This window comes from Pyrus communis, chromosome 2, assembly GCF_963583255.1.
Source record: "Pyrus communis chromosome 2, drPyrComm1.1, whole genome shotgun sequence".
NCBI lineage: Eukaryota > Viridiplantae > Streptophyta > Magnoliopsida > Rosales > Rosaceae > Pyrus > Pyrus communis.
In genome coordinates this window covers 402807-429296 of record NC_084804.1, presented here as the reverse complement: position 1 = coordinate 429296, position 26490 = coordinate 402807, and the positions used below count along the sequence as shown (strand labels likewise).

At 38.1% G+C, this 26490-nt stretch overlaps 3 protein-coding genes across 7 annotated transcripts; 1 reads left to right on the top strand and 2 right to left on the bottom strand.

Annotated features, from left to right (window-relative positions):
* Nucleotides 1-837: 837 nt before the first annotated feature.
* On the bottom strand, nt 838-7897 carry LOC137724355 (E3 ubiquitin-protein ligase UPL5-like). Of its 2 annotated transcripts, XM_068463094.1 has the most exons (4): nt 5737-7897; nt 4449-5041; nt 1469-1556; nt 838-1389 (listed from the first exon to the last, which is right to left on the bottom strand). In XM_068463094.1, the coding sequence occupies exons 1-4, from the start codon at nt 7634-7636 to the stop codon at nt 1355-1357; spliced, it is 2616 nt and encodes an 871-aa protein (XP_068319195.1). In that variant the 5' UTR covers nt 7637-7897; the 3' UTR covers nt 838-1354. The 2 variants fall into 2 exon arrangements, with proteins under 2 accessions (XP_068319195.1, XP_068319194.1); XM_068463093.1 differs by having other exon boundaries at nt 842-1556.
* Nucleotides 7898-10304: 2407 nt separating this feature from the next.
* On the bottom strand, nt 10305-13855 carry LOC137724356 (F-box protein CPR1-like). Of its 4 annotated transcripts, none has more exons than XM_068463096.1 (3): nt 12510-13855; nt 12224-12299; nt 10305-10966 (listed from the first exon to the last, which is right to left on the bottom strand). In XM_068463096.1, exons 1-2 carry the CDS (start codon nt 13697-13699, stop codon nt 12260-12262), a joined length of 1230 nt encoding a protein of 409 aa, XP_068319197.1. In that variant the 5' UTR covers nt 13700-13855; the 3' UTR covers nt 10305-10966; nt 12224-12259. The 4 variants fall into 4 exon arrangements, with proteins under 4 accessions (XP_068319197.1, XP_068319199.1, XP_068319198.1 ...); XM_068463098.1 differs by lacking the exon at nt 10305-10966 and adding an exon at nt 11101-11671; XM_068463097.1 differs by lacking the exon at nt 10305-10966 and adding an exon at nt 11743-12046.
* Nucleotides 13856-20194: 6339 nt separating this feature from the next.
* LOC137725801 (tonoplast dicarboxylate transporter-like) lies at nt 20195-24005 on the top strand. The gene is made up of 6 exons (XM_068464596.1): nt 20195-20726; nt 21882-22359; nt 22651-22694; nt 22853-22948; nt 23053-23563; nt 23742-24005. The coding sequence occupies exons 1-6, from the start codon at nt 20304-20306 to the stop codon at nt 23780-23782; spliced, it is 1593 nt and encodes a 530-aa protein (XP_068320697.1). The 5' UTR covers nt 20195-20303; the 3' UTR covers nt 23783-24005.
* Nucleotides 24006-26490: the final 2485 nt, after the last annotated feature.

Sequence of the window (26490 nt, the reverse complement as noted above, 5' to 3'; positions counted from 1 at the left end):
AGGTAAAAAAAAAGGATCTAGGAAAGAATAGACCTTTTAGCCTTAAATTATTTTTTAGGAAATTACTACAACATAGTAGGCAATTATATATGAAGGGTTCTTACTGGTAAGAACACATTTACTAATTGAGCTAAAAATTTACAAAGGTTATTACCGGTAAGAACGCTTGTAAATATTTGAGCTCAATTAATGGACACGTTCTTATCGGTAAGAACAATTGTAAATTTTTAGTTCTGCTAATGAACGTGTTCTTACCAGCAAGAACAAGTTCATATATGACTAGCGTCCTGTTTTGTACTAATTTATAAATAAAAAAAATAAATCTTAGGCCCCGGGGTCTACTCTTCCCTACAATTTTTTTTTAAAAAATTATTCCGAAATAGTAGGCAAAGTGCTAGAAAAATGCTGGTGATAACAAGCCTTGCGAGTTGTCCCAGAATGAAGGCAGTAACATGTTTTGACAAGCAATGACTTGTCTTGACACCTTAAACCTCCCATCATGGCACGTCATAACGAGCGTCGCGAATTGTTGACATAATGCATGGTGTATCATGACATGCATTCTGCCGACAATTCGCGATGCTTGTCATTTCAGGGTCAACATCGATGTTATGGCATGCCATGATGCAAGGGTTAGCATGTCATGCTATGTTCTGATACCATAAAGAAAGTTAAAGTTTTACCACATTTTTCATATCAGATTGGTACCACCTCTCTTGTAAGGGTAAGATTCCCCAACACATGTGGTTCTCATGTCTATTAAAAAGATGATACAAATGTATATAAAAATGTTATAAGAATGATACACTACAATTTATATAATCCCTTTCAAAACACTACAATTTACTGTCTCTGAAATTTCTCGGACATGATCCTCAAAAAACATAGCATGATACCATCTGCCTGCCACATGGACGGACGAGATGGGAAAATAATTTGCATAGACTTTTTTGCATAATATGTCATTGCATGATCCGTTTGTACTTAACAAATTAACATGTCATGAAAAGCAACGTCCGTTAAATCTCTTGCCTCCAAATTTATTTATACTATTAACGACGCTATACAAACAGTTGCCAAAATAGCAATGACACTGCAAAGTGCAAACCTTTAACAAAGAAAAACACTAACATCAGTACCTTCTTCTAACATTAGTCAAGCGACAAGAGACGACGACGACAACAGCAGTATCCTATAATCTGTACAATCTTAGTTCCGAATCTCTTTTATGTGCAGTCAAGCCCCCGCCCCCCCTTATAACCCCCAAAATGTAGATGCACCTAATATTTTTACTACCATGTCCCGAAGCTACTGCCGACATGTTCCTGGGTGATGATGTTAAGGCGGCTTTTCATCACTGCCTTCGATGGATATGGAGGGAAACACAATCTGTAAAAGCATGTATGAGACGAAGGCAGGCGACTGTAAGCCTCTGAGGACTTGTAAATGTAAAGCCGAGAAGCCAAACCTCGGAACCCCTCGACTGGAAGATACTTCACTGAGGTCCAAAAGAAGAGAAGAACCTTTTTCTGCTCTGCAGACATTTCCCCAACAATCTGCACAAATTTCAAGAAGGAAACAAATTTAGCCACATTGTACTTCTACGCTCATAACCTACCAATACAAAGCAACTTTTAGCTGCTTTCCTTATCTTTCAATCATGTTTATATCAAGAGCATAATGAAAAACAATGATCAGAACTTGCAAGGGGATGCTGAACCCCGATTAGGTTGTCCTCTCTCGTAAACTCTGAACCTTCCCACAAAGTTCTATAGAATCTGACCATATACCACTTGATTGCTTCCTACTTGGCAAATCTAATCAAAGCCTTACAGCTTTATGTGAGCATGTAACAGTGCCCGTTCTATAGAACACTTTACTCTGTTCAACCATATCAAATTTGAAACAAATGAAGTTTCAGTTTCTGATGCTATTAACTTCTAAAGAAAAACATTGCTAAATAACTAATGGGGCTTTTAGATCCAAGTCCAAAGTATAGGATGATATAAAAAGTAAAAATATGTAATACAATTAATCTGTGTAGGTAGACTATGAACAAAAACCTATGGTATAGGTAGATAAACAATTAAACATATATTATGCATATAAGCGAGATATGAAACCTAACTAAAAGATATAAAAACATAATATATCTGCAAGCAAGACACGTTAATAAGTGGTACAGGTTGATTATAAAAAAGTCTTTCATATGGATAGATAAATACAATTAACCTGCGATATAGGTTTATTATAAAAATTAAAAATAAACTCTATAAATGGGGTTTAGAGCAGAGAAAGAAGAAGAACAAGAAACAACCAAAAAGAAATTAAAGAGATAGGAAGAAATTAATTTTTATAGTAAATCCTATCAATCAATAAATAGGGTAAAGTACAAAAAACTACCTCAACTATTGGTGTCACGACACTTTCATACCTCATCTTTTAAAATTGATAATGTCATACCTCATCTTTAGAATTTGGTCCAATGTTATACCTTCCGTTGCCGTTTACTTTTCAGTTAAATGCTAACGTGGCTTGATTCGAGGTCCACTTTCTATTAAAATATTATTAAAAACTAAAAAAAAATTATTTAATATTTTTTAAATATTAATATTATAAAGAAAAGTAAATAAAAAAAAAAAAAAACCCTCAATTCGTCCCTCCCCCTCCCCCCCTCCTCTCTCTTCTCCCCATCTTCATCTTCTTCCCTAAACCTGCAACCCCAAAAAAAAAATCCAATTTGTCTTCTCCCCGCACCCTAGTTTGTCTTCCCCCTCCCCACCACCCCCCCTGCAACTTAGAAAAAAAAAAAAAAAAACCCAGACTATCGGCAGAAAGATGGGTGCGCGGAGAAGGTGGAGGATGGGTGTGGAGAATGGATGAGAGTGGTGGATTTGGAGTTGGCAAGGGGTTGGGTTTTTGGTGGTGGTGATGGTGGGGGAGGGGGGGGCGAACTGGGTTCACTTTGGATTATTATTTTTTTTTCCTTCTTCTTTCTGGGGGGGTTGGGTTTTTTTTTTTTTTTTTTTTTTTCTTCCTTCTCCTTCTTCTTCTTCTTCTTCTTCTTCTTCCTCCTCCTTCTTTTTGGGGGGTTGGGTTTGTATTTTTTGGAGTTTTTTTTTGGGGGGGGGGGGGTGTTCCGGGTTGGATTGGATTGGGTTTTTTTTTTTTTCCTCCTTTCTGGAGGGTTGAGTTTTTTTTTTTTATTGGGGTGGGGGGGGGGGGGGTGGGGAACTGGGTTGGGTTGGGGTTTTTTTTTTTCCCTTCTTCTTCCTCCTTCCTGGGTTGCAGGGGGTTGGGTTGGGGGTTTTTTTTTCTCCCCTTCTTCTTTGCAGGGGGTTGGTTTGGGGTTTTTTTTTTTTTTTTCCTTCTTCTTCTTCTTCTTGGGTTTTCAAATTTTTTTTAATACTTTCTTTATTATTTTAAAAATATTTAATCTTTTTTTTTATATTTTAATAGAAAGTGGGTCCTGAATCAAGTCACGTCAGCATTTAACTGAAAAGTAAACGGCCAAGTAATAGAAGGTATAACATTGAACCAAATTGTAAAGATGAGGTATGACATTGTCAATGTTAAAAATGAGGTATGAAAGTGTCATGACATCAATGGTTGAGGTAGTTTTTTGTACTTTACTCAAATAAATAATTATTAATAATATAATAATCCTAAACTTAAGGGATTTGATTTATTTTAATAAACTGGATTATTCCTAATATTGGTTTAGCAAAATTGGACTTATATAAATTTCCCAATAGTGAGCCCAATTGAAACACTGATTTATTTGTCACTTCATTGTTTTAAAACAATCACAATGTATGCTTTCATTAATTTGAATATCATTGCAAAAGCTTCCATGGTCGATCTCTATCATTAACAATTAAAGCCAAACTAGTTCGCCAAGACTTTTCTATGAATAAAGCTGATTGTCAATTGATATGCTATATGGAAAAATACTAGACACAGCTAAGAAGAGTAGACATGTAACAAAAAAGTAATTAGATATTTAACCAAAAGAAACAAGACGCAAGTCCAATTTCTACTTTCAATAATTATTGGTTGATTCAACTAAACAGTTTTAATACGAAAGGGATTAATTGGGTAAGTCCTAATTGGATTGGGATATCTTAATGAACAAGGATTAGGGGTTGCTATTCTAGGCTATCACTAGTTTTATACCAATTATAATTCCAGAATTCTGATTTAAGAGTTTCTCTTGGGTTTCATTCCCTACAACTCAGTTATCTTTGTTCCATCTTGGATTTTATTGCTTTTATCTCTCTATTTTTTCTGTTGTTTATCAGTTGAAATCTGCTTCTACTGCGATTTGGCTCTATTTTACCCACTGGACAGCAGCTTATCACTGCTGCCCTGCATCACAAGAAAGAAGCAAAATAAAAGGCAAGAATAGCAAAGTAAGAGCTAATAAAACCAGAATCGAGCAAGTTTACCTTCCAGAACCAAAGTATATGAGGATCAGTCTCTTTATAGCCATTGTAATCAGTATGTGCTTTCCAATCTTCAATGCTAATAGCACTTTCACTTCCGTGAAGCATCCAATCAAGATCTTCTAGCTCTAAACTTTGGAAAAACACACTCTGGAGCCTTGATCCACAGAGTATATCAGAAAAGCCATGCGCAAATTGGGACACCTGTTCAGATATAGATGTGACAAAACGATGCTGAATTAGCAGATTAACATATTCCCCCCTGTTCTTGCTGTTCACAACAATGCTTTTCCCACCAGGGCAAAGCTCCACAGTTTTCATGAATCCTAACTCCTCCACTTCTCTAACAAATGTCAACCCTAGAGCATCTGAATCAATAAAATCGGCATCCATTTCTAGTATCTGCTTGCAACTATTATACAAGAATGGATCTGCATCTCTTATGTCTTCCAAAGATAAATATATATCTCCTGCCAGTTGCTGGAAAAACACACGATCAAAGACTATGCCCACCTGCACTTTATGCATCAAAGCCAATGCAATCACCCGGCCAGCAAAGGTGAAATACTCGAGGTGCAGAGGATCAACCTTAGATGCTGTAAAAATAAAAGGCGTGTGACTTATTAATAATTTGTAGGAACTTTCAAGCATAACTTAAAAAGTTGACGCACGAAAAATGCCACAAGATAGGATACAAATCTTTCAGAACTGAGTAATGCTAACAGAAGTGGCAACATTCATGCAATTGGATTAGCATTTCGCAATTTTACCAGTATTTTGGCCACCTTCTTTCTGCCTACAGAAAGTCCAACAGTAACACTAATACGCTGACAATCCGTATTTTCTGTTTGTCATTCCGTAATATAAACATTTTTAAAACCTAGGCACAATATGCTAAAGAATTTGACCTTACCCTGGTGTCCAATGTTTCTACACATGCCCGCATCACTTAAGAGAGATCTAACAAAGTGAAGCATGCACATGGGATCACACACTAGACAATAAAAGAATAGAGCATCATTATGTACTAAACTATTCTATAATACTTTTGGTGCTTGAGCATATCTGCCGAGTTTCAAACACTATTATGTTTGTCTGCAACTTAAAGTTCAAATCTTGGATCAATACCCAATTATATTTCAACACCTATCTTTATATGAATGCTATAAATGATTTAGTAAACCAATTATCATCGCAGGCTGGAGGTTAATGTATCAAGACAAGCAAAATGAGAAACAGAATGTAAATGTTGTTCAAGAACACCATGCACTAAAGGCTGAAGGAAGCACACCTGGATTAGGATAGAACCTTCTACGGTCGTTAGGGCATGCCACAAAAAGTGCATTTTGGGGATTAAATATGGCCTGGCATACCAAAAAGAACCACTCCCGCAGTACACCTGGACCTGTAGCTTCCTCATTTTTGAATTCCATAAATAAACCGCCATGAAGTGACTCAGGTTCCGCACGCCCTATGTACTCAAACGATTCTGCCAATATTTGAGACCTATCAATGAGCATCTCATGCAGCTCCTCATAGTCTTCTTTAACATCAGGGAACATCATCATAGCCAAGTGCCTCCGAGACTCAAAATCTAGAACATCTTTGTGCTTAATAAGCCACTGATGATCATCACTTCGCGTTGCATACTTGACAACTAGAGCACATAATGGAGCCCTTCTAAGCCTCAAAATAGTCTTAAATTGTTCTTCCCAGCTCTGGTAAAGCATAGAAATTCCACTCAATTCCTTTAAAACAGCAAGATACTGAGACCATCCAGAATGAGCAAAATCACCCTCCACCTTTCCTTTCCCAGCCAAAGACTCTCCCATTTTTCCAAGGCATTCATCCATTTTATTTAGCAAATCAGCATATATAACGTGAAGAAGCTCAATCTCCTCTCCATACAGGGGATGCCTAAAAGTCCTCCCCTTCAAGGCTGCAGAAATAGAACCCTTGAAACACACTTGATCCGCAACTGCAGTGCGCAAAGGGAGCAAGAACGCTCTAAAATCACGTACATCATCCGACAACGGCCTGCCACTCGCAGGAAGGTCCATACTGACTACCAAATCCCTAGACAAAATACTTGACAGCTCCCTAACAAATGGAGAAATCTCTTTCAACCCACCAATCAGTCCCTCCACAGGTTCTGAGTCCTGAGAATTTCCATCACTTTCCAACAAGGAACCGAGTGAACCTCGGCATAGGACGTACAGAGGGTCCTCCTCCCCTAATCTCCTAAGAAACTTACAAAACTCTAATACTATTGGCGCGCAGTAATTATGCAAGTGTTTCGGCAACAATGTAGGGTACGAATTCAGGAAATACTTGATTGAATTTTCAGCAACTGTTCTGTTAGCTGGCAGGGGAGAAACATAGAGCATCAACAGCGCCAAGGGGGCCGAGGACGGAACAAAGACCCGGATATGGCTAACCCCATATCCGGCTGTCGTCTCCTTCTGAGCCATGGTCAAGTATTGGCTCATCCTGCTCTTGATGTATTTCGACGGCTCATGAATCTCTTCGCCTCGGCACATTCGAAATGCGGCGGAGACTATGTCCTCCAGGAGTTGCCAGGCCTGAGGGTGATCGGTGCTCCGCAAGCGGCCGACCAGTTGCAAACTGGCGTCGTTTTGTATGGCGCACTCGGCCAACGACTGCTCCGGCTGCAGCTGTTTGCCACCGTATATAAGCCTCTGTTCGAAAACCGGAATGCCGGTGATCGTTTGGATGCGATCGAGTAGCGATTTCACCTTGTCCTGAGCATAGGCCTGTATTACCAAATTATTGCCCCCTGACATGGTTCTGATGAAGAATTGGAGCATTGTCCGGGACCGAGTCGACTCAGACAGAGCAGACTCGCCGTGAGAGGTCGGTCGGGCATTGGAAACCCGGGAATTGAGGGCGTCACTATTGGCGGAGGAGTGAGGGTGGGTGGGGGCGCCGTTGGACGACGAATCGGCAGCGTTGGGCTCGTCCTTCCTCATCCTGACGTGGACTAGGCCAGAGATAACAGCGTCGTCCTCGTCGTCGGAGAAGGTGGGCCCGCCATAGTCGTCGAGTTTGCGCTTGGAGGACAATCGGTGGTGGAACTGATCCACCGCGGCGGCGACGGCAGTGCTGTCGCTGCGCTGGTAGGCAGCGCAATCGACGGTGCTGCTGCTGGTGGGGCTCCCGGTGATGGACATTTACAGGGTGGGGCCCACCCGCCAGCCGGTTCCTACCTCTCGAGAGAAGAAAATTCACGCACACGGTGGGCGTGGGTGCATGGAAATCGCAGCCGGTCCTCCGGGAAAAACAAAAATCTGTAAATTAAAATAAATAAAATTAAAAGGGAGAATAAAAATACCAGGGAGGGTGGGAATTGGGGGAAGACGATGATCGGGGGAAGGGGTCGTTTGTCTCTCTCTTTGTCTCACGTCTGGGCTTCACAGCCTTCATCTACAATGACTGTAATCGGTAATCCTACGCTATTATATATTTTCCAACTTTTTTTCCGATTTATTTAATGCTGTGTTTGGATTGCAGTATATTACAAAAAAGCCCTCTCGCTTCCTACTCTGCATGGCTGCTTTAGAGCAGTTCCACTGAACACAAAATTGCTCAGCACCCTGTCCAAAAATCAGCCCAGCACTCTGTCAATCTGCTCCAGCCCGCAAAACAGCCTAACACCCAGCTCAAGCCAAGCAACAGACTTGCCCATTTCGGACAGACCCAGAGGTTAGCCTATTTGGTTGGCGAGTGCAGCACACTCACGACTGGGCGTAAGTAGGAGACAAGGGCGCATGCGGCGGGGCCCGCTTGTCAGCCCACTTGTGTTCACCCGGATTAGAGCTACGTGGCCCTCCTCAATGCCGTTGGATTTCCAACAGCTAGTTTTTGTAGACCGTTGGATTTCCAACGGTAAAAAAAAATTAAATAAAAAAATGCCCAACGGTCAGAATTATGACCTTTGGCCACATGGCAGCGCCTTGGCTCTTGGATTTGAATATTTTTCAAATCCAACGGTCTAGATTAATTAACTATATTAAAATTTATTAAAAACTATGAAAAAATACAGAAAAATTATTAAAAAATACATTACTTTTTTTTTTTTTTTTTTTTTTTTTTTTTTTTTTTTTTTTTTTTATAAATACCTAACCCTCATCTTCCACTTTACACCACATTTCAATATTTTCTACAATTTCTACCAAAGCTTTCATATACTGTTTGTGTGAAAAAAATACCAAAAAGCTCATCCTTAAATTTTTTTTGTCCATATAAACCATACATCCCTACATCCATCTTCATTGTTTTCAAATCTTGAGTTTTTTTTACAATGTCTTCTTCAAGGAGAGTGCATAAACAATTTGTGGAAGATGACGTGTATTATTCTCCACAACATGATTGTGGAAGATGAGTATGATTATAATGTCGTCGATGAATATGAACCGGATCCGATGAACAACTCAAGAACACGTATCTACTGTGCTCATGACCGGACCGAAGATCCCGTGCAACACGAGCCGTTGGAACGGGATGGACGTTACAATGAATTGATCGTTCAGCAGTACACTATTGTGCAAGAGCCATACTGGCATGTAACTCGCCAGAATGACTTGATTGAGCACCAGTGGGGATTGCAAGAAGGTGAAGATAATTAGAATAAGCTTGTGGTTGAAGAATAAAGTGTATTTGATGAGTTTATGTAATTTTATTTTAGTGTGTTTTTTTTAAGTTTATTTGATGAGTATGTAATTTTATTTTAGTTTGTTTTTATTTAAGTTTATTTGAAATTTTATCCGAAATTGGTTAAAAATGTTATCCGAAAATAAAACTATTTTTTTTTATTTATTCTTTTTAAAAATATATAAAAAATTTTATATGGGTTAGGTGCCAGCGCATTTTGTAGGGGTGGAGATCGTTTGTGCCATCACATTTTTAGACTGGGTGGCAACGCATTTTTTTAAGGGTGGAGATACTTTGACCTATTACTGTTCATTGGGGTCTATTACTGTTTACTTGAGTGGATAAATGCGCTGGGTGCTAGCGCAAAGTCTTTAGAGGTGGAACTACTAGTGTGCAGCGAGCGGTTCACCACAGGCGTTTCTGATACTTAACGGCTCTAATCGGATCCCACTAATTTGTTTTTTTTTTTTTTTGTCAAATATCTCACTAATCTCTATTAATTGATAAAATCCTCTTTGTCAACCAAAAGAGGATAAAAAGACTACTTAGTCTTCTATCACACAAAAAAAATATGTGATGGGCAATAATGTAATTTCACAGGTCCAAATTTTATTGAAGTCTCACCGTGATTTTAAAATACCTTCAATATTAAAAAAAGTAAAAAAAACCAAAAACAAAAACCTCCCCACGTTCTCTCTCTTTCTCTCCCTCTCCCCTCATTTTCTAAAAAAATGTGTTTATGCACATAAAATGTGTAGGCAAATTGCTAGTTTTATATTAGGAAAACTAATGAAAAAAACTTGAAAACTTTGAGTTTTAACGATAACGACAAAATAAAGGGTAAAATGAACAGTATCAGGATTAACTTTTTAGTGTAAAAATATGATTTTTTGTTAAAGTAAACAGTACAGAAAACTTTTCGTCAAAATCCCTTTTTATATTTGGTTAGTCTCAACTTTTAACTCAATTAATTTGATGAATAGTATATTATTATTGGGTAATTTGTCATTTTGTCAGTCACCGGTTTGAACTTGTGATAGTGTCATGGACGCGTTTTCATTACAGTTATAACATCAGACACTTCGGATCCTTAATTTCCATTACAGTTAAAAAACCAGACACTTCGCATCGTTAAATTGGATGTGCAATCACCGTCACAACTGATTTTCTTTTGAATGAAAAATGAGAATCTCTTTGAATAATGACTCTGTAGTCCTGACCACACCAAAGAGTATTTGATGAACGAATTGCATTATCTTGCAACTAGACTTGATAATACAAATGAAGTTGGACGGCATGTGCGTGTAAAACTGTGACGGGAAGGAGCTGGAGCTGCTTCCAGCACTTGCTGCTCAGTCGTCGTAGCGTCACTGCACTTCTGCCCTCTAACTTACATGCGTTCTTTGCCCAAGTAATTTTCTATACCAACTCTTCCTAGTAAGGAAGAAAACATCGGATTTTCTTACATAGATTTTCTCGTATGCTCCGGCTAACTTATACCCCGCAGTTTTTGGCCGTTAGATCATTGGTCAAAGATACAATGACCAATCTCCAACAGCCAAAAACCCCGGAATGTAGGATACCCATGAACATAATAGAACTTTCGTTTCTTACAATACCATCTCCAGAATGCCAATCAAAGTCACTTAATAACACACTGCAAAAACAGACTGCATATTGCCGCAAGAAATACATTTCATGAGCTCTCAAGGGTTGGAATGAACGACGTCCTGGTGACGGCAGCATTTCAATCAAATACTCCAACGTGATCAAACGTGAAGGTCATAGCCCTAAAAACAAAACTCAGATTGGCCCTCAAAGTGTGAGGTTGTGAAGGAAATCTTCTTCACCTGCAGATAAGTTCCAAAATGAAACATTGGTGGTGCACTTCAATGAATTGTGAGTCGTTGATCAGTTGAATCCGTATCAGTAACGAGTATTTTTCAATACTACAGTTGAAGCAGGTAACAAACGAGACAAAAGCTATTTTAATCAGCTCACCACAAGAAACAGAGCTGGTCGAGCTAGTATACAAACAAATTATGAAGAAACATCATGTTTATCATCTATTACTGTTAAACATCTTGTTGAGTATGCCTAATGGCCCTAATTACATCATCCATAGGGTGCGTCTAACAATCAACCGGATCCATAAATGGGGAACCACCCAAGTTCAGAGCCCCCGGTTGATTGTGAGAGCGCCCCTATGGATGGCTGCCCAGGAATTTCTCTCATTATTCTATAGAGAACAGCGAAGCCCACCCCAAATGATAGTCCCACCCTAAATCTAGACTGTTGCCTTTTCCTCCACCAAACTGTTTCAAAGATGGGACACATGTAAACTCGAGACTCTGTATGAGAGTAAACACTAAACTAGAAGAAATGATTTCAAAGTATATGAAAAGTTCTTTTCAACCTAATCTAGTGATTCGCATTGCTGTCACTCCAGCCACTATTCTCACAATGCGGTATAGTGACTGTATGGGACATCCACCAAAGAACACTCACGATCATTCATTGATGAACCAAGTAAGATCAACGAGAGAGGAGAACACCTGTGGTGTATATGTTTTAGCAGTGAACCCCGAATGTCAAATCCTAATGTGATATAAGTAAGAAATTGGAATGAACCACAAGAAAGCTATAATTGTAGATTTCAAAGGTTAGAAATTCTTACATACTCATTTCTTATGTATACAGAACTAGAAGAAACATATAATACTATTTTAAAAAACGTAGTGACTATTACATTCAACATCGCAGTGACTGCATCAGATAGTAGAGTGATTATGGCATCCACGATATCTTACAGAAGTTCAAGTTCTTTAATGAAAAAAAGGTATCATAGAGAAAGCACGTCCTTATTCTTGGTTAGCAGCTGTTGAAGAAGAAATGCACCTGATATGGTAACGATCAGACCAAACCTGACCCTAGTATGTTCATATAAAGGAAGTTTAAGTATTCTAAGTTAACCATGCATTCTATGTTGATCTTACTTTTCGGTATCTCAAGTAACTTGGGTTCCTACCTTATATACAAGCAAACAACTGAAAGAAAAAAAAGGAGTTGTCCAAACCAGAGTACCAAGCATAATTCAGACAAATTACCTCTCTGCTCTTCGTTCTCGTCTTTGTTCTGATTGCCTATAGCACCAATTTGAAGCCTTGAGAAAGGAAATCATCCCTAACAAATACAAGAACCAACTCAAGTCATCAATCATCAACTTCTGACTCACATTATAGTATAAATAACAACATTGCAGCAAGTTACCAATTAATCGAAATTTCAAATTCTAATGAAAATAATGCCCAAAATAATCTCCACAATCACAACATGGATAGTTTTGCAAATGAAACAAATGGGCAACGAAATGTGAAAAAGCATGCTATTTACCTCTTCTTATTCTTCACGTCCCCTGCTGCTTCCTGCTTTTTCTTATCCTCTCGTCTACAAGGATGAACCGAAACAAGGCTTTCCATACAAACTACAGCCTCAAATAGATCTGGCAAGCCACGGACCTTAACACTCTTGACCCTCTGGCTTTTCAGGTCAAACCAAGCGAGATTTTCGTGGTCTTGTTCGAACAAAACTTCGCTGCCATTCTTCGAATACACCAAAGGTCTAACACTCTTGATTCTTTGAGTTTGCGATACGGTAAACAATTTACTCCAAGACTCTTTAACCCCATACTCCTTCAATGTCCACACATCAACACCCTTATCTTCATATTTAGCTACAATGCAAAGACACCCTCCCAAGTATCCCACATCAATCTGACACTTCTTGTCCATGTTTTGCGGCATAGGCACCTCACGACAAGTCTCATTTGTAACGTCAAATGCAATGACCAATTCCGTTGGATGTTGATCTAATTCGAGGTTCCGAGTTACCACCCAATGCACACAACCGTTAACAAGAATACCCATTTTTCGTGTGTAACAGAGCACATAAGGCATGTCTTCGAGTCGCTTCCACGCGTTGTTTCTCAGGCTATAAACCCTCACCTCAGACACAAACGACAGGTAATCTAATCCAATAAACTGAGAAATCCTCACCAGTTTATAATCATCGTGAACGGCGTCATATCCGAGACCATAAACCCTAGCTCCACATAAACACATATTCGAATCGCGCTTTCGATCTGATGGCAGTGAGGGCAAGATTCTGTATTTCTTCGTCGAAGGGTTCCAGAAAGCGATATCTTCAGCCACGTTACAGATGCACAGGAGGCCGTTGCAGGATCCCAGCACGCGAATCCGATTGCTGTAACACATCAGTGGATGATTGAGCTCGACGGCGTCGTTTAAAGAATCGAAACTGATGCAGTAGAGATCGGAGTCCTTTCTGAGAATCAAACAGAGATGCGATTTGGACTCTGCCGATTGCGTGAGGTGGAGATCGACGAAGTATGAGCTGTCGATGAGCGATCGCCATGGTTTTGCGATCGACCGGAAACGGAGGAGGAGGCAGACGGGTAAACGAGAGAGTATGTCGACGATTACTTCCGGCGGGAGTTCGGCCATGGCCATGGATGCTTGGATTTGAAGCTGCGTGGTATCTACGGTGGATTTTGGAGTCTTCATCTCTGGAATTTGGCGGCAGGCTCTAGGGTTTCTCACCTTCAGTTTCCTTCACAGCTTTCTTTGCAGTCGTTGGGGAAGGTGCGAGTGGAGTTGGTGAAATGGGAAATCTCGCGAGAGCGGGCGTCTCATTACAGATTTATCCTTTCGGATTACGGTTTGTTTGAGTGGACGAAAAAGGTTTTTCTGACTTTATCGTGAACGGATAGTGGGGGCCACGCGATGTCATGAAAAAGATGAAGTTCCAATTAAGGGGTATTATTTTTGGTCAATATTCCGGTTAAAGGTTGGCGTGGTCGTGGAGCTAGCAAATGAGAACCACGTGCAATCACGAAGCCTATTTTCTCTCTCTTTAAATTTAAAATTTTATTTAGGATAATACTTGGTTTCTTTCGTGTTAGAGCAACTTCACCGTTGCTTATTATCTTAAGGATAGGCAACCTAATTCATTCTCTCCCTTCTTTACAACATTCCAGCCCACTTGGGCAATTGGACTCAAGACGAGCCTGATGGAGAAGTCAGACAATAATTGCCTAGGTTAACGCTTTGCCTATGTGATGTCATCATGACATTAACCACAATTTATGTGACAACCCGTCCCTAATTTTCTATGTAATTTTCTCCCCAAGTATGTAAATTATCAATTATGCCCTTGTTGGCAAAGTAATGTGGACGTAGTTATGTGGCTTTTAAATTATTTTTCTCGTATCGTAATTAAATAGTACTCGTTGTTACGAACGCGTGAGTGCGAGTTAGACCCGAATCGGACTTATAACGAAAAAGTTACGTTTAGTTAAAGTGCGTTAACAACGGATAGAATTATACACGCGTGTGCAAATTATCCAATGTTAGAAACACTATTTTTGATAAGGGGACATATTTTATGTAATCTGGAATTGTACAAATCCTATCCCTTTTTAAAAGTGTGTTCCGTGACCATAGGTACCGTTTGGTACGTGGGACAGGACGGAATAGAGTGGGACGAGGCATTCCATCTCACGTTTGGTGCGCCTAAAACGGGTGGAACGCCTTGTTTCACGGGACGAGTTTTGGGTGAATTTTCATTCCGCCTTACCCCCCTGGAACGACTCATTCCACATCCGTGGAACACAAAATTATAACATTTTAAGACAAAAATGCCCTTCTCCCATTGTCTCCTTCCTCATCTCTCAACCTTTTCGTATTCTTCTTCTTCTTCTTCTTCCTTGCTTCCATCTGAGCCCTAGTTTTCCATGGCATATCTTAATATTCAGAAAATGGGGAAGCCATCCAAAGGTAAGAAATCTGAGAATCTGTGAGATGGCTGGGGAAGCTAGTTGGAGAGCTTCGCTAGCGAACCAGAGCTGCCGATGACGACGAACAAGAAGAAAAATTAGAAGATCCAATCTCATTTAGGTCGTACAACCAAAGCAATGGCTTGGTGGTTTTGGCGTCCCTATAGCCACCGTTGGATGAGTTCACTTTGAAAGTTGACTCGGAGCTAGTGAGGGAGGAAGAGTCGCCGTGACCGTATCTGGAAAAGTAGTGGCCAATCAGGGCTGCGATCAGAAGGATGAGAAGTTGAAGTCAGCAGCGGTTCCGATAACGGAATCAACGACTGAGTTTAGGAGGGAGCCCGAGGTGGAGTCGTAGCGGGTCAGATCAGTCGTGTTTGGTCTCGGGCCTATGGGCTTTTGGAGCAAGAAGGATGAGTTTGAGGGATACATTTATGTATGCTGCAACAGTAGCTCAACTTCTAGAAGCTCCGCATTCTCTGCACCTCTGGCTGCAGCTCCGCAGTCATTCCGTTCCGTCCAACATGTAACAAACACAGAACGGAACAATTGTCCTGTTCCGTCCTGCGCGTACCAAACATATACGGAACCTCTATTCCGTCCCGTCTGCATACCAAACGGTACCACACTTCACCACCAATCAACTTTATTCCCACATTTTCTCCCCCAATCAGACCCTCTCTCTTCTTTTCAGCCAATCAGAAAACACTTCACTCTCTCTTATCTTCTCATTATCTCTCCCTCACCGTAGCTCTCTTCTTTCCTCCACAACACCAAGGATCACCATTTAAACTTCATAGATCAATATCACCATCAAGATACTCTCATCCTCACGAACCCATTCGTACCAACTGATCCTAAAATAATCGAGTTTTGAGTGTCCAACTCAGAGAACTAAAATTATCGATGGTTATTTCTTCAACTGATCGAGCCTAAAATTATCACCATCGATATTTATTTATAAACATGTAACCATGTTCTTCTACTTTATATTACATTTCAATATTTTCAAATACTTTTAACCAATCTTCTATTATTATCCGAAATTTAAAACTAAAGTTATTTTTTATTATTTTATAAAATAAAATATTAATATTTTAATACAAATTACCTTGGCTATTCAGTTTAGGAGTGGAGATGCACTTGGACAGTTACTGTTCATTTAAGGTGATTGAGTTGTTTATTGCTTCGGGGGCCTTCCTACAATGGAAGTGCTCTAAGAGTTCATTCTCCAATTTTGAGTAACACAAATTTAATAGGAAATCATTTAGTCATTAAAATGTCTAAAACAAATCGCCGATAGAAGTAACAAGTGACATATTCAATATAAATCATTCATTTATTTAATATCTATAAATAATTGAACAATCTTGAATTAAAATAATTATTTTTTGTTGAAATGATCTTCAAAACAAAAATAAATTGAACGATTAAGTTTATGTTGTTCACAATTGGAAAATGAACTCATCACAAGAGAAAAAGCAAGTATTATCCTAAATAAAATGTCAATTTATTTATATGCATTTCTTTGACTCCACATGTTCATCATCAGCTCCTCGGTTCTCTCATAGGAACCAATGTATTCGCTGCCAACAGTCCTCAAAATATCTATGGGCAATGGTTCACATTTTTAGCTATGAACAGAATATTGGGCCTACAAATATGTAGTGAAACGGAACTGATTAAATTCGTATGTTGGGCATACAAAAGTAAAGCCCGTCTTTTTTAACCTAAATAAAATCAGTCTTCGCCGCCGACGCGTGCAACTTGCTTCCGTATTCTTACACCTCTACCCTTCTCCTCGCTCGACTCCTTCTTCCCCCCGATTTCGACGAATTACATAATATTTTGTGATTGCCCACCAGCATAAGAACCGCCGGATATTGACGATTTCTGAGTCGAGTCTTCCGATCGGCATCCAATGAGAAACCGCCCCTGGCGAGGTACTTGGATTATTTATTCTACTTTTAGAGTTTAGGTTTACCGCTTAAAAATAGAAAATTTTGCACAAGTATTATCTGAACTATTGCGCGTGTGCGTTTAAATGTTTCACAAACTCTCTGTCTGTCTGTCTCTCTCTCTCTCAAAGTCTGAAACAACAGACAACAACAGTCTTTGTACGACTGATGATAAAATATGATCATCTGAACCTACAACGGAATGCATACTAGAAAACAGAGAAGGAAGCTTCCTAGTCACCCTCATTTTCGAGCTTTTCGATTTACTCGACCTTTCCCTCGCAGTGAACGAACAGATGAATCGACAGTTCAACTCACGCGGGGAGATCGTGGCTAGAGGAAATGAAAGTGAGACGGAAACTTAAACAAGAGAAATGAAACAAGTTATTCGGTGGGTGGACTAAGTTAAAATTATTACTTTGAAATCAAATTTTTAATCACTTGTTGCGTATATGAAGTTATACAACTTGAAAGTAATAATTTGAAGTAAGAAATTTATATTGTCACTTAGTACTACGATATAATGGTATTCCTCTTCACTTGTAAGTGAGAGATCTTAGGTTCGATTTTTGCCAAAGACCAATTTGTAGCACATTATTGCTAGCCCATTGTGGATTGAAGTTTTAATTTATTACTATTAAATTATAATATTGGTTAAAGTGATGAGTTTATTTAAACCTTAAGATTCAAAATTTTCATTTGCTAAGTGGAATATGACGGTTAAAATCATAAAATAGTCCAAAAAATTAATATTTTGAAGCTTAAAAATTCAAAACACTAGCATAAGGGAGCCTTGTACTTTTGGCTTGGCCAGTGATTCCAAAATAAAACCAAATGCACATGGCCTCACATGAAGGATTGGTTGGCGCCCACACGTTACCATTTACTGATCCCATGTGAAATCGATATTTGGAGAAGAATCATTAAGGCCTTGGCCATTATCTGGTTTACTTCACTTTTATTAACCATACCATACCATAGTGATTGTGTTTGATTGAATTATTGCTCTAAGAATGGCAATTTTGTCGCCTCGATAGAAACCACAACAGTTGGATAGCTATAATGTGTGCTCCACAAGGCAATTATGGGATTTTATTCTTTCTTTGTGTTTTCATTTTCTTCTTATCCGCATCTTGACACACATACATTTTTGTAGTTCAAAACCCACCCTTGTACCTTAAAATATTATTTAAATCCCTAAATTTAGGATTACTCCGTCCACTATTCTACAAATTTCCATCTAACATCATTTAGGCGTTTGAAAATTAAAAAATAGTGTCTATATTAGCCTATGTGTCCTCTTAGACCTGCCTAAGTCGCGACTCTCACTTAGACAAAAAATAGATAACTTTCATTTTGCATTTTATTTATTGAACAAATTGTAGGATACTTGTTAAATACTTTGATGAACACTCATTATATATCGTATACACTTGGATGAATATGTTCCCCATATTTTTCAGTATGTTCAAATACTTTATATAATTTATATGTCAGTCAACTTTACAATTTATGTATCGTAATACAATTATATATTTTTTTAGTATAATAAACATTTATTTATATGTTATATAATAAATTAATTAAAAATAATTACCTAGACTCCTAAGCATTAAAAGGTTTCTATCCACACGTTAAACATCTTTTAAAATCTTAACTCCAGAATCGACCACTAAATTATGAATATTATTTGAGGAGTAGATTACTTCAAAGGTTCAAGGTCCACCTTCTAGAGGTTGATATGAATTATTTTGCCATATGTCCCCATCAAATTATACTAATAATACGATGCTCCCGTGACGTATGTAAGCTTAATCTTCGGCGAGAAAATTAATTTGTGCCTGCCACGTGTACATACACATCATTATAAGTTGGAGAAAAAATTATAATAATCAAATTAATTGTGATTAAGCTTCTCTATCCCTCCACCAAACCCATATCATTCAAATTCCGCAGTGGCTTCTTTGTTTTTTGACATCGACATATTCCATACATTCCACATGTCACATGGTTTATAATACAATCATACATATGCATATGATGGTCTGGCTGGACCTTGCATTATTATCAAGTCCATGGTTGTGGCAATTTGCAGTCCTTTTCTGCACACGTGGCTTTACTTCGTGGCCTCTTGGCCCCCACTGGATTTGAACGACAGGTCATCTACTAGAAAATGTCATACTTTTCCATGTCTTGGATATAGATTTGCTAACTCTTAGCAAATAATTGGCATTTATTAGTAGCAAAATCCATTTTAATTACCAATATCAAAATGAAAACCATCATAGAATGAAAGGCAAACTTGTCTACTACTTGTGTGTTGTAGAGTGACGAGTCATCACGTTTAGATACGATACATTGCATCACTTAAAAATCACACAAATATAATATTGATATATACATAATTAGTAATTTTGATATATTAATGAGAAACTAAAATGATATGTTATGTCAATCTCGAAAACCAATTTAGATTAAAAAAAAAAACCAATTTATTAGTTATGACAACGGTTGCAAAATCAATTTAGTTAGCACACCAAAATGGAACATCACAAACGGAAAGGCAAAGTTGTATACTATTTTACATGTTAAATAATCTAACATCAGTATTAAAGAGTGTCTGTTAGTAATATACTTAAAGATACTTAAAGTTGTATACTTAAAGATATTTTACATGTTAAATAATCAATTTAGTTATCACAAACGGAAAGACCTGATACCAAATTATCACATCCCGGTCTCCCACCTTGAAGATATTGTCCGCTTTGGCATTCCCTCTGGACAATGTCGCAGCAGAGCTACCGCACGGTTTTGTTCTTGTGGCCGAGTGTTAGTCCGCAGACCACATCTCCCACCACAAAAGGCCTCTTCGAAGTTGAAGCACCAGGCATGGATATATAAGGCCCAAAGACCACGCCCTCACGGGCGGTGTGGGATACTACAGTCTGTTAGTAATATACTTAATTGGTCTAATTAGATTATTAGTTTTTGTGGTGATTAGTTTTTAGCTTCACATGTAAGTCTCATGTGTTAACAATTAATAGAGATTTGACGAAAATTTTAATTTAAGGCATAAATTTTAACGGACTTCACTATAGGGGCTTAAATCCTAACTTTTTTAGCCCATGACCATCTTCCAACCACTCTACCACCAAAGGAACTAGTAATCCAATTAAGCCTAATTAATTTTATACTTTTAAATGTATACATAAAAAAATAAGACAAACTCAAAATTTAAAAGCATCGACAAACTCAAAATTTAAAAGCATCCGGCACACTGTACTGGCCAATCAATCTTGCTTGTATACAAAAGCATGTATAAAAGCACCATTTCCTAACCAAGTCATTTCCTAAATCGATTCCAACATCAATAACATGGATCATCATCCAGCTTCCGACGACCCCAAAACTCCACTTCTCCCTCTCCACGATCAAATCCAACGGTCGCAGAGCTTCCATTCATCCTTGAAATCCCTTCTAACACTCAAGAACTTCTTCGTCCTCCTGGGACCTCTTCTGTGCACCATCATATGCCTCTGTGTGAAGCTAGATGGCCGGGTGGCCAGCCGGAACATGTTGGCGGTGCTGGTGTGGGTGTTTGCTTGGTGGCTCACGGAGGCCGTGCCCATGCCAATTACCTCCATGTCCCCACTCTTTCTCTTCCCTCTCTTTGGAATATCCTCTTCTGATGATGTTGCTCAATCTTACATGGATGATGTTATTGCCCTTGTTCTTGGAACCTTTATATTGGCTATTGCTGTTGAGCATTATAACATCCACAGAAGATTGGCCTTGAATGTGAGTTTCTCTAGCTACTATGTTTTTTTATTTCATAATTCATAATTAACCCATATTAAGAATAATACTTCATTTATCACATTTTTTAATATTATATTTATACCATCTCTTTGATAAAGGTAGGGCCATCAATACATGTGGGTTATGCATCTGTTAGAAAAGATGGTATAAATATTGTATGAAGAATGTAATATGAGTAACATTTTCATTAGTGAATGGAATAACACTCTCAATGTGAGGTTTATGTTCTCAATACGCTCTCTTTGCATGTACTATACCATAAAAGAAAATGATACTCACACAATCATTTTTATCTTACACACTCTTGTTAATTTTTATCGATGATCTTCTTCAATTCATTCAATCCGATGACCAAATTTTGAAAGAGTTATGTGAAAAGTAAAAAAATAAATATGTAGATAGCACTACCCTAACATAAACTGCAAATATTTCGCAAAAATGGGGAGATTTAAAAGCTTTTTGTACATATTGTATAATGCTGTGTGAGCTGTATTATGTATGTATATGTATATATATATCCAAGTATTCATCTGTGGAAAAAACTCTTAGTACTACGTTTGTGCTTATATTGTTATTTTAGTCCAAAGTCTAAATTGGACTCAGGCCTAGTCAAGTTAGTTAAAACGGTGTTTTTTTTCTATATTACTATTTAAAATTTTATTTTTGTAATTAAAATTAATTTAGTGTTACTTTAAATTATGTATGCAAATTTATTAGCACTATCATCTTTTCATTTGTAAGTGAGGAATTTATGCTTGACTCCCACAACTTTTCACCGTCTAGGAAAACTAATGAAAATAACTTGAAATTTTTGAATTTTAATTAAAAGAACAAAAATGTGTTGTAAGTGAATAGTACCAGGAATAACTTTTTAGAGTAAAAATTTCACTTTTGTTAAAAATGAACAGTACCAAAAATATTTCGTTAAAACTTCATTAAGTTATCCGCATGGATTTGTTTGTTTTTGGATGAAAATAACTCATAACACATGCTTTAAATTCCGTAGCTTCTCTTGAATAAGTATTAGTCATTATCATGGCATAAGATAATTATTAAGAATCTCAATTATTGTACTAAAATATTCCTCAATTATTTGAGTGAGTGTGAGTCACTCACGTTTGCGGACCACCACAGATAACCATGCTCTTCTGCGGAGACCCGCTTAGCCCTCCCCTGCTCCTACTGGGAATATGCGCCACGACAGCATTCGTCTCCATGTGGATGCACAACGTGGCGGCAGCTATGATAATGATGCCGGTGGCCACTGGGATCCTCCAGCGCTTTCCCGTGGGCCCGGACCAGTCCGTTGCCGTGAGCAGGTTCTGCAGGGCGGTAGTGCTTGGGGTGATATACTCCGCGGCCATAGGAGGGATGAGCACTCTCACTGGGACAGGTGTGAACTTGATACTGGTTGGGATGTGGAAGAGCTATTTTCCAGAGGCGAAGCCCATCAGCTTCAGCACCTGGTTCTTTCTAGGGTTCCCTCTGGCCTTGTTGATATTCTTGGCTTTGTGGGTTATACTTTGTTGCTTGTATTGCCCAAGGAATTCAAGCCAGGCTCTCTCTGCTTATCTGGACAAAGCTGACTTGAAGAGGGAGCTTGAAATGCTAGGTACAAGTCCATAATTAGTCTTTCTTCTTCTAATTGAACATGCATGTTTACTTGTCGGGAATGTACGTTAGAACTTTTTCGGTTTCTTTTCTTGCATTTGCTAACACATAAGAAATTAAAATGTATGTGCGTTCCACATTACAGTCCAAGAACCAGGACCTGTGATAAAACAAGAAATTAGATTAATTCTTGATTTGTTGAATTTTGATTCATTTTCTGTCTTGTTTCAAGTAAGTAAATATATCGTGATTTTATTTACATGTCAGCTCATAAGTGTTGATGATATGACAGGTCCAATATCTTTTGCTGAGAAGGTGGTACTGTCTGTGTTTTCGGTACGTTGTCAATCCAATACTTTAACTTTGCGGGGTATTTTTTGGGGCTTCTCCTTTAGCTGCTTGCACTTTAAGCTAAATATTTTACCATTTTTCAATAAACCAAAAATTGTGTGTGTTAATCACTATCCAAATATGACAAGAATATTTTTGTGCAGATGCTGATAGTTTTGTGGATGACAAGGAGCATAACAGATGATATTCCTGGGTGGGGATCCCTCTTCAATGGGCGTGCTGGTGATGGAACTGTCAGTGTGAGTATTTACCCTTCTAATTAAATTGGATTAATCAGAGTTTGGAGTTTAGGGAAGTGTAATTTGATTGAATTAAAGTTGGAATTGACAATGTATATATGTAGGTTATGATGGCAACTTTGCTGTTCATAATTCCAAACAAAAAGCAAGAGGGAGAGAAGTTGATGGACTGGAACAAATGCAAGAAGCTACCATGGAACATCATATTGTTATTAGGTGCTGGTTTTGCCATCGCCGACGGGGTCCGAACTAGCGGCCTTGCAGACATTTTATCGAAAGCCCTAGATTTCATGGAGGCTGTCCCATATATCGCCATTGCGCCGGCTGTGTGTCTCATAAGTAGTACCATCACTGAGTTCACATCAAACAATGCCACCACCACTCTTGTTGTCCCTCTTTTGATTCAAATAGCCAAAAGCATGCATGTGCATCCACTCCTCCTTATGATTCCAGGAGCCATTGGAGCACAGTTTTCTTTCTTGCTTCCGACCGGGACCCCTTCGAATATTGTAGGGTTTACCACTGGCCACATTGAAATTCAAGACATGATTAAGACTGGATTGCCACTGAAGATTGCTGGAACTGTTGTGCTATCCCTTTTGATGCCCACACTAGGTAACTTTATTTTTTGACTAATTTGCGTAAATTATTCCAACATGACGTCGACAACATGTCATTGTTGCTAAACAGTATGGACATGTTATTGATATATTTTCAATATATCGATAACATCCGTTCTTTATTAACAAAAAAATTATGTTATTCGTATTCATTATAATTTTTGGCACTGCAGGAGCTTATGTATTTGGGACAAATGAACCTGCAGTTCAGTGACTTTAGACAACAAGATGATACAAATATTCGCTCTTGGTAATTGGCAAAGAGGAGCTTCACGTGTATATATAGTCACATTGCAAGCGTACAGATACATGAGAAAAAAAGGAAAGAAAGCGACCAAAGGGCAACATATTACTTCTCTCTTCATTCCTTGTTTGGTAGAAAGCTTTGTGTGTATCTTGATTGCAGCCATAGTATATTACATATGATAACTTTGTTAGTTTGCCCGGAAATTCATTCGATTTGAGAAATCTGTCATTTACTAGTTTGCCTTTCTTGTCACGGGAGAAAAAAGATAGTTAAAACTTGGCCACATCCAAAAAAAAAAAAAAAAAAAAAAACTCTCTAGAGACCTTGTCTTCCATTCACTAACCCCATTGACATATAAGTATCTTATTGAAATTCTAAAAAATGCAAAGATATATATATATATATATATATATATATGGCTATTTTTTATTCCTAAAATTACGGCACTTCTACCTAATATACAGACTGACGAGCAATGGCGGAATTATAAAATTTTCACTGGATGGGCTAGTTTAAAGTTTAAATCTACATAAACAAATAAACTTAACACTGTATTTTTCACAGTATCCACTAACTTAAAAGATGGTTTGTAAACTGTATTATATAATTTTATATGATTAAATCAAGAGAATTAGGATTAGTGACTAAATATATGATGGGCTACTTTCGAAAATCAATAAAAATTACATGTAAAGGTTTCATTTTTTATGGAAAGCTACCTGGGCTATAGCCCAGGGTAGCCCTTAACATGGCTACACCATTGTCGGCGAGGATTATATTATTGTTGACACAATTTTGGATAACATAATCGTCGTCGATGTGTTGTTTATATTATGAGTAATGCTACATTTACCACATTTTTATATCATATTTGTATCTTATTTATAATATAGATAGGACTCACCGACACATATGAGTCTTATCTTTATTAAAAAGATTATACAAAATGTGATATGAAAAAAATGAAAACTAATGAAAATGCACTACTACAAAAAGGGATATCATTGGCGGTGTAAAACCAACATTAAATCGTGCAATGTCGGATAGAGGAACCGACACCAATACTACCGTCACCAAAAGGGTAATGACGTCGCTTAACCCCCTTAATCCGCCACCAAGAAGCAAAGTAATATAAAATAAAAATGAACAACAGCGTCGCTTAAAAGCAACATTGGCTCTTACGTCGCTTTTAAGTGACATGAAAATCTAATATGATGGCAGTCAAAATTGACATTAAGTAACAAATAAACAATAAAAATATCACACTTACTGTCGGTCCAAACCGACATCACGTAAGTTAAATAAATAAAATAGTCGATCTACTGTCGGTCGTAACTGACATTACCTAACATCTCCATAAATAAAATAATTATGCTGCTGTCGTCCATAAAATCACCAGAACTTCACTTATTTTGAGGCCAGCTCTTCACTTCTTTTTCATTTTCTTCTTAAACAACCAAAAAAATCACCAGAATATTCACTCACATCTAGATCATCATCACCATATGCTGGATTCGACCAACCATTTACCAAACCTAGTAACCTCTTGACCACCTGAAGCAATGGGTTACAAAGAATATGATTGAAAAAATAAACAAATACACACAATGTCAGCCAACTCCGGCATAAAAGCACGTCGTCGTTAATACAGTTTTATCCGGGTTTGGATTGCACTTCAGCATATTGGGCACGATTGAAGATCTTGTCCGCATTTGCAACATGTCTACACCGAAAACATAACACTAAGAACACAGTACTAAAAATATGATCGTCTCAACTCATCTTGAAACTATAGTTCAAAAATGTACTTGATGCCAACAACCAAAGGCCATGTCTTTAGGATTCGTAAGGCAAATGAGGCAAACCCGTTCAACACCATATAAACTGTTAACCCACAAAAGCGCTACAAACCCATCAAAATTGTATTTAGAGGTGGCAGCTGAGAAGTTTGCATACTTGATTATCATAGGTAAAATTGGGAGCAGGTGGAGCTATACCGACGGAACTGCTATCCGTAACTAGTATGGGAAGGTTTCGTGAAATATGGCGAATTGAAACTGGTAGCACAGGAAGTTTTTGAGCTGCTGAAAGATGACACTTCATACACAGGAAGGGGGAAAGGAACCCTCTGGGGAATATTGCCCTTCCGGCCACTGCCCATTTCAAGAAGAAGAAATTATATTGTTACCCCAATATATTGAGCTCTATTATTGATTTTCTCTGACACATTGACTGAAACGCACTTGGCGTCGAAATATTTGGACTTCACATCGGTTAAAACCGACACTAAGTCAAGTAGTCTGACACACTTACTGAAAGGCAAGTGGCGTCGAAATAGAAAAAAAATGTGTCGGTTAAAACCGACGTGAGCCTGACAGACTTGATGAAAGTGGCGTTGAAATAAGAAAATTTTGCGTCGGTTCAAACCGATGCAAGCCTGACAGACATGACAGTGATTGCAAGTTGCATGGAAATAAGAAAACGTTGTGTCGGTTCAAACCGACGTGAGCCTGACAAACTTGCCCAAAAAAAAAAAGTTTAACCCAAAATTAAAAGATAAACAGTTATGTTATCCCATATAATATTTTAATAAATAAAATTTAATTTATATATAATACTTAATAAAAAACATAAATATAATTTTGTGATAAGATATCATCACACACGAATTGAAA

What these genes read in the sequence shown, in the direction of transcription:
- LOC137724355 (XM_068463093.1), bottom strand. Translation starts at nt 7,636, where the DNA reads ATGTCCATCACCGGGAGCCCCACCAGCAGCAGCACCGTCGATTGCGCT. An exon ending in AAGGTTCTATCCTAATCCAG is followed by an intron (nt 5,042 to 5,736) that starts GTGTGCTTCCTT and finishes TTATTTTTACAG; the next exon opens with CATCTAAGGTTGATCCTCTG. An exon ending in ATATACTTTGGTTCTGGAAG is followed by an intron (nt 1,557 to 4,448) that starts GTAAACTTGCTC and finishes AAATTTGTGCAG; the next exon opens with ATTGTTGGGGAAATGTCTGC.
- LOC137724356 (XM_068463096.1), bottom strand. Translation starts at nt 13,699, where the DNA reads ATGAAGACTCCAAAATCCACCGTAGATACCACGCAGCTTCAAATCCAA. An exon ending in GACGTGAAGAATAAGAAGAG is followed by an intron (nt 12,300 to 12,509) that starts GTAAATAGCATG and finishes TGTATTTGTTAG; the next exon opens with GGATGATTTCCTTTCTCAAG.
- LOC137725801 (XM_068464596.1), top strand. Translation starts at nt 20,304, where the DNA reads ATGGATCATCATCCAGCTTCCGACGACCCCAAAACTCCACTTCTCCCT. An exon ending in ACAGAAGATTGGCCTTGAAT is followed by an intron (nt 20,727 to 21,881) that starts GTGAGTTTCTCT and finishes GGACCACCACAG; the next exon opens with ATAACCATGCTCTTCTGCGG. An exon ending in GAGGGAGCTTGAAATGCTAG is followed by an intron (nt 22,360 to 22,650) that starts GTACAAGTCCAT and finishes ATGATATGACAG; the next exon opens with GTCCAATATCTTTTGCTGAG.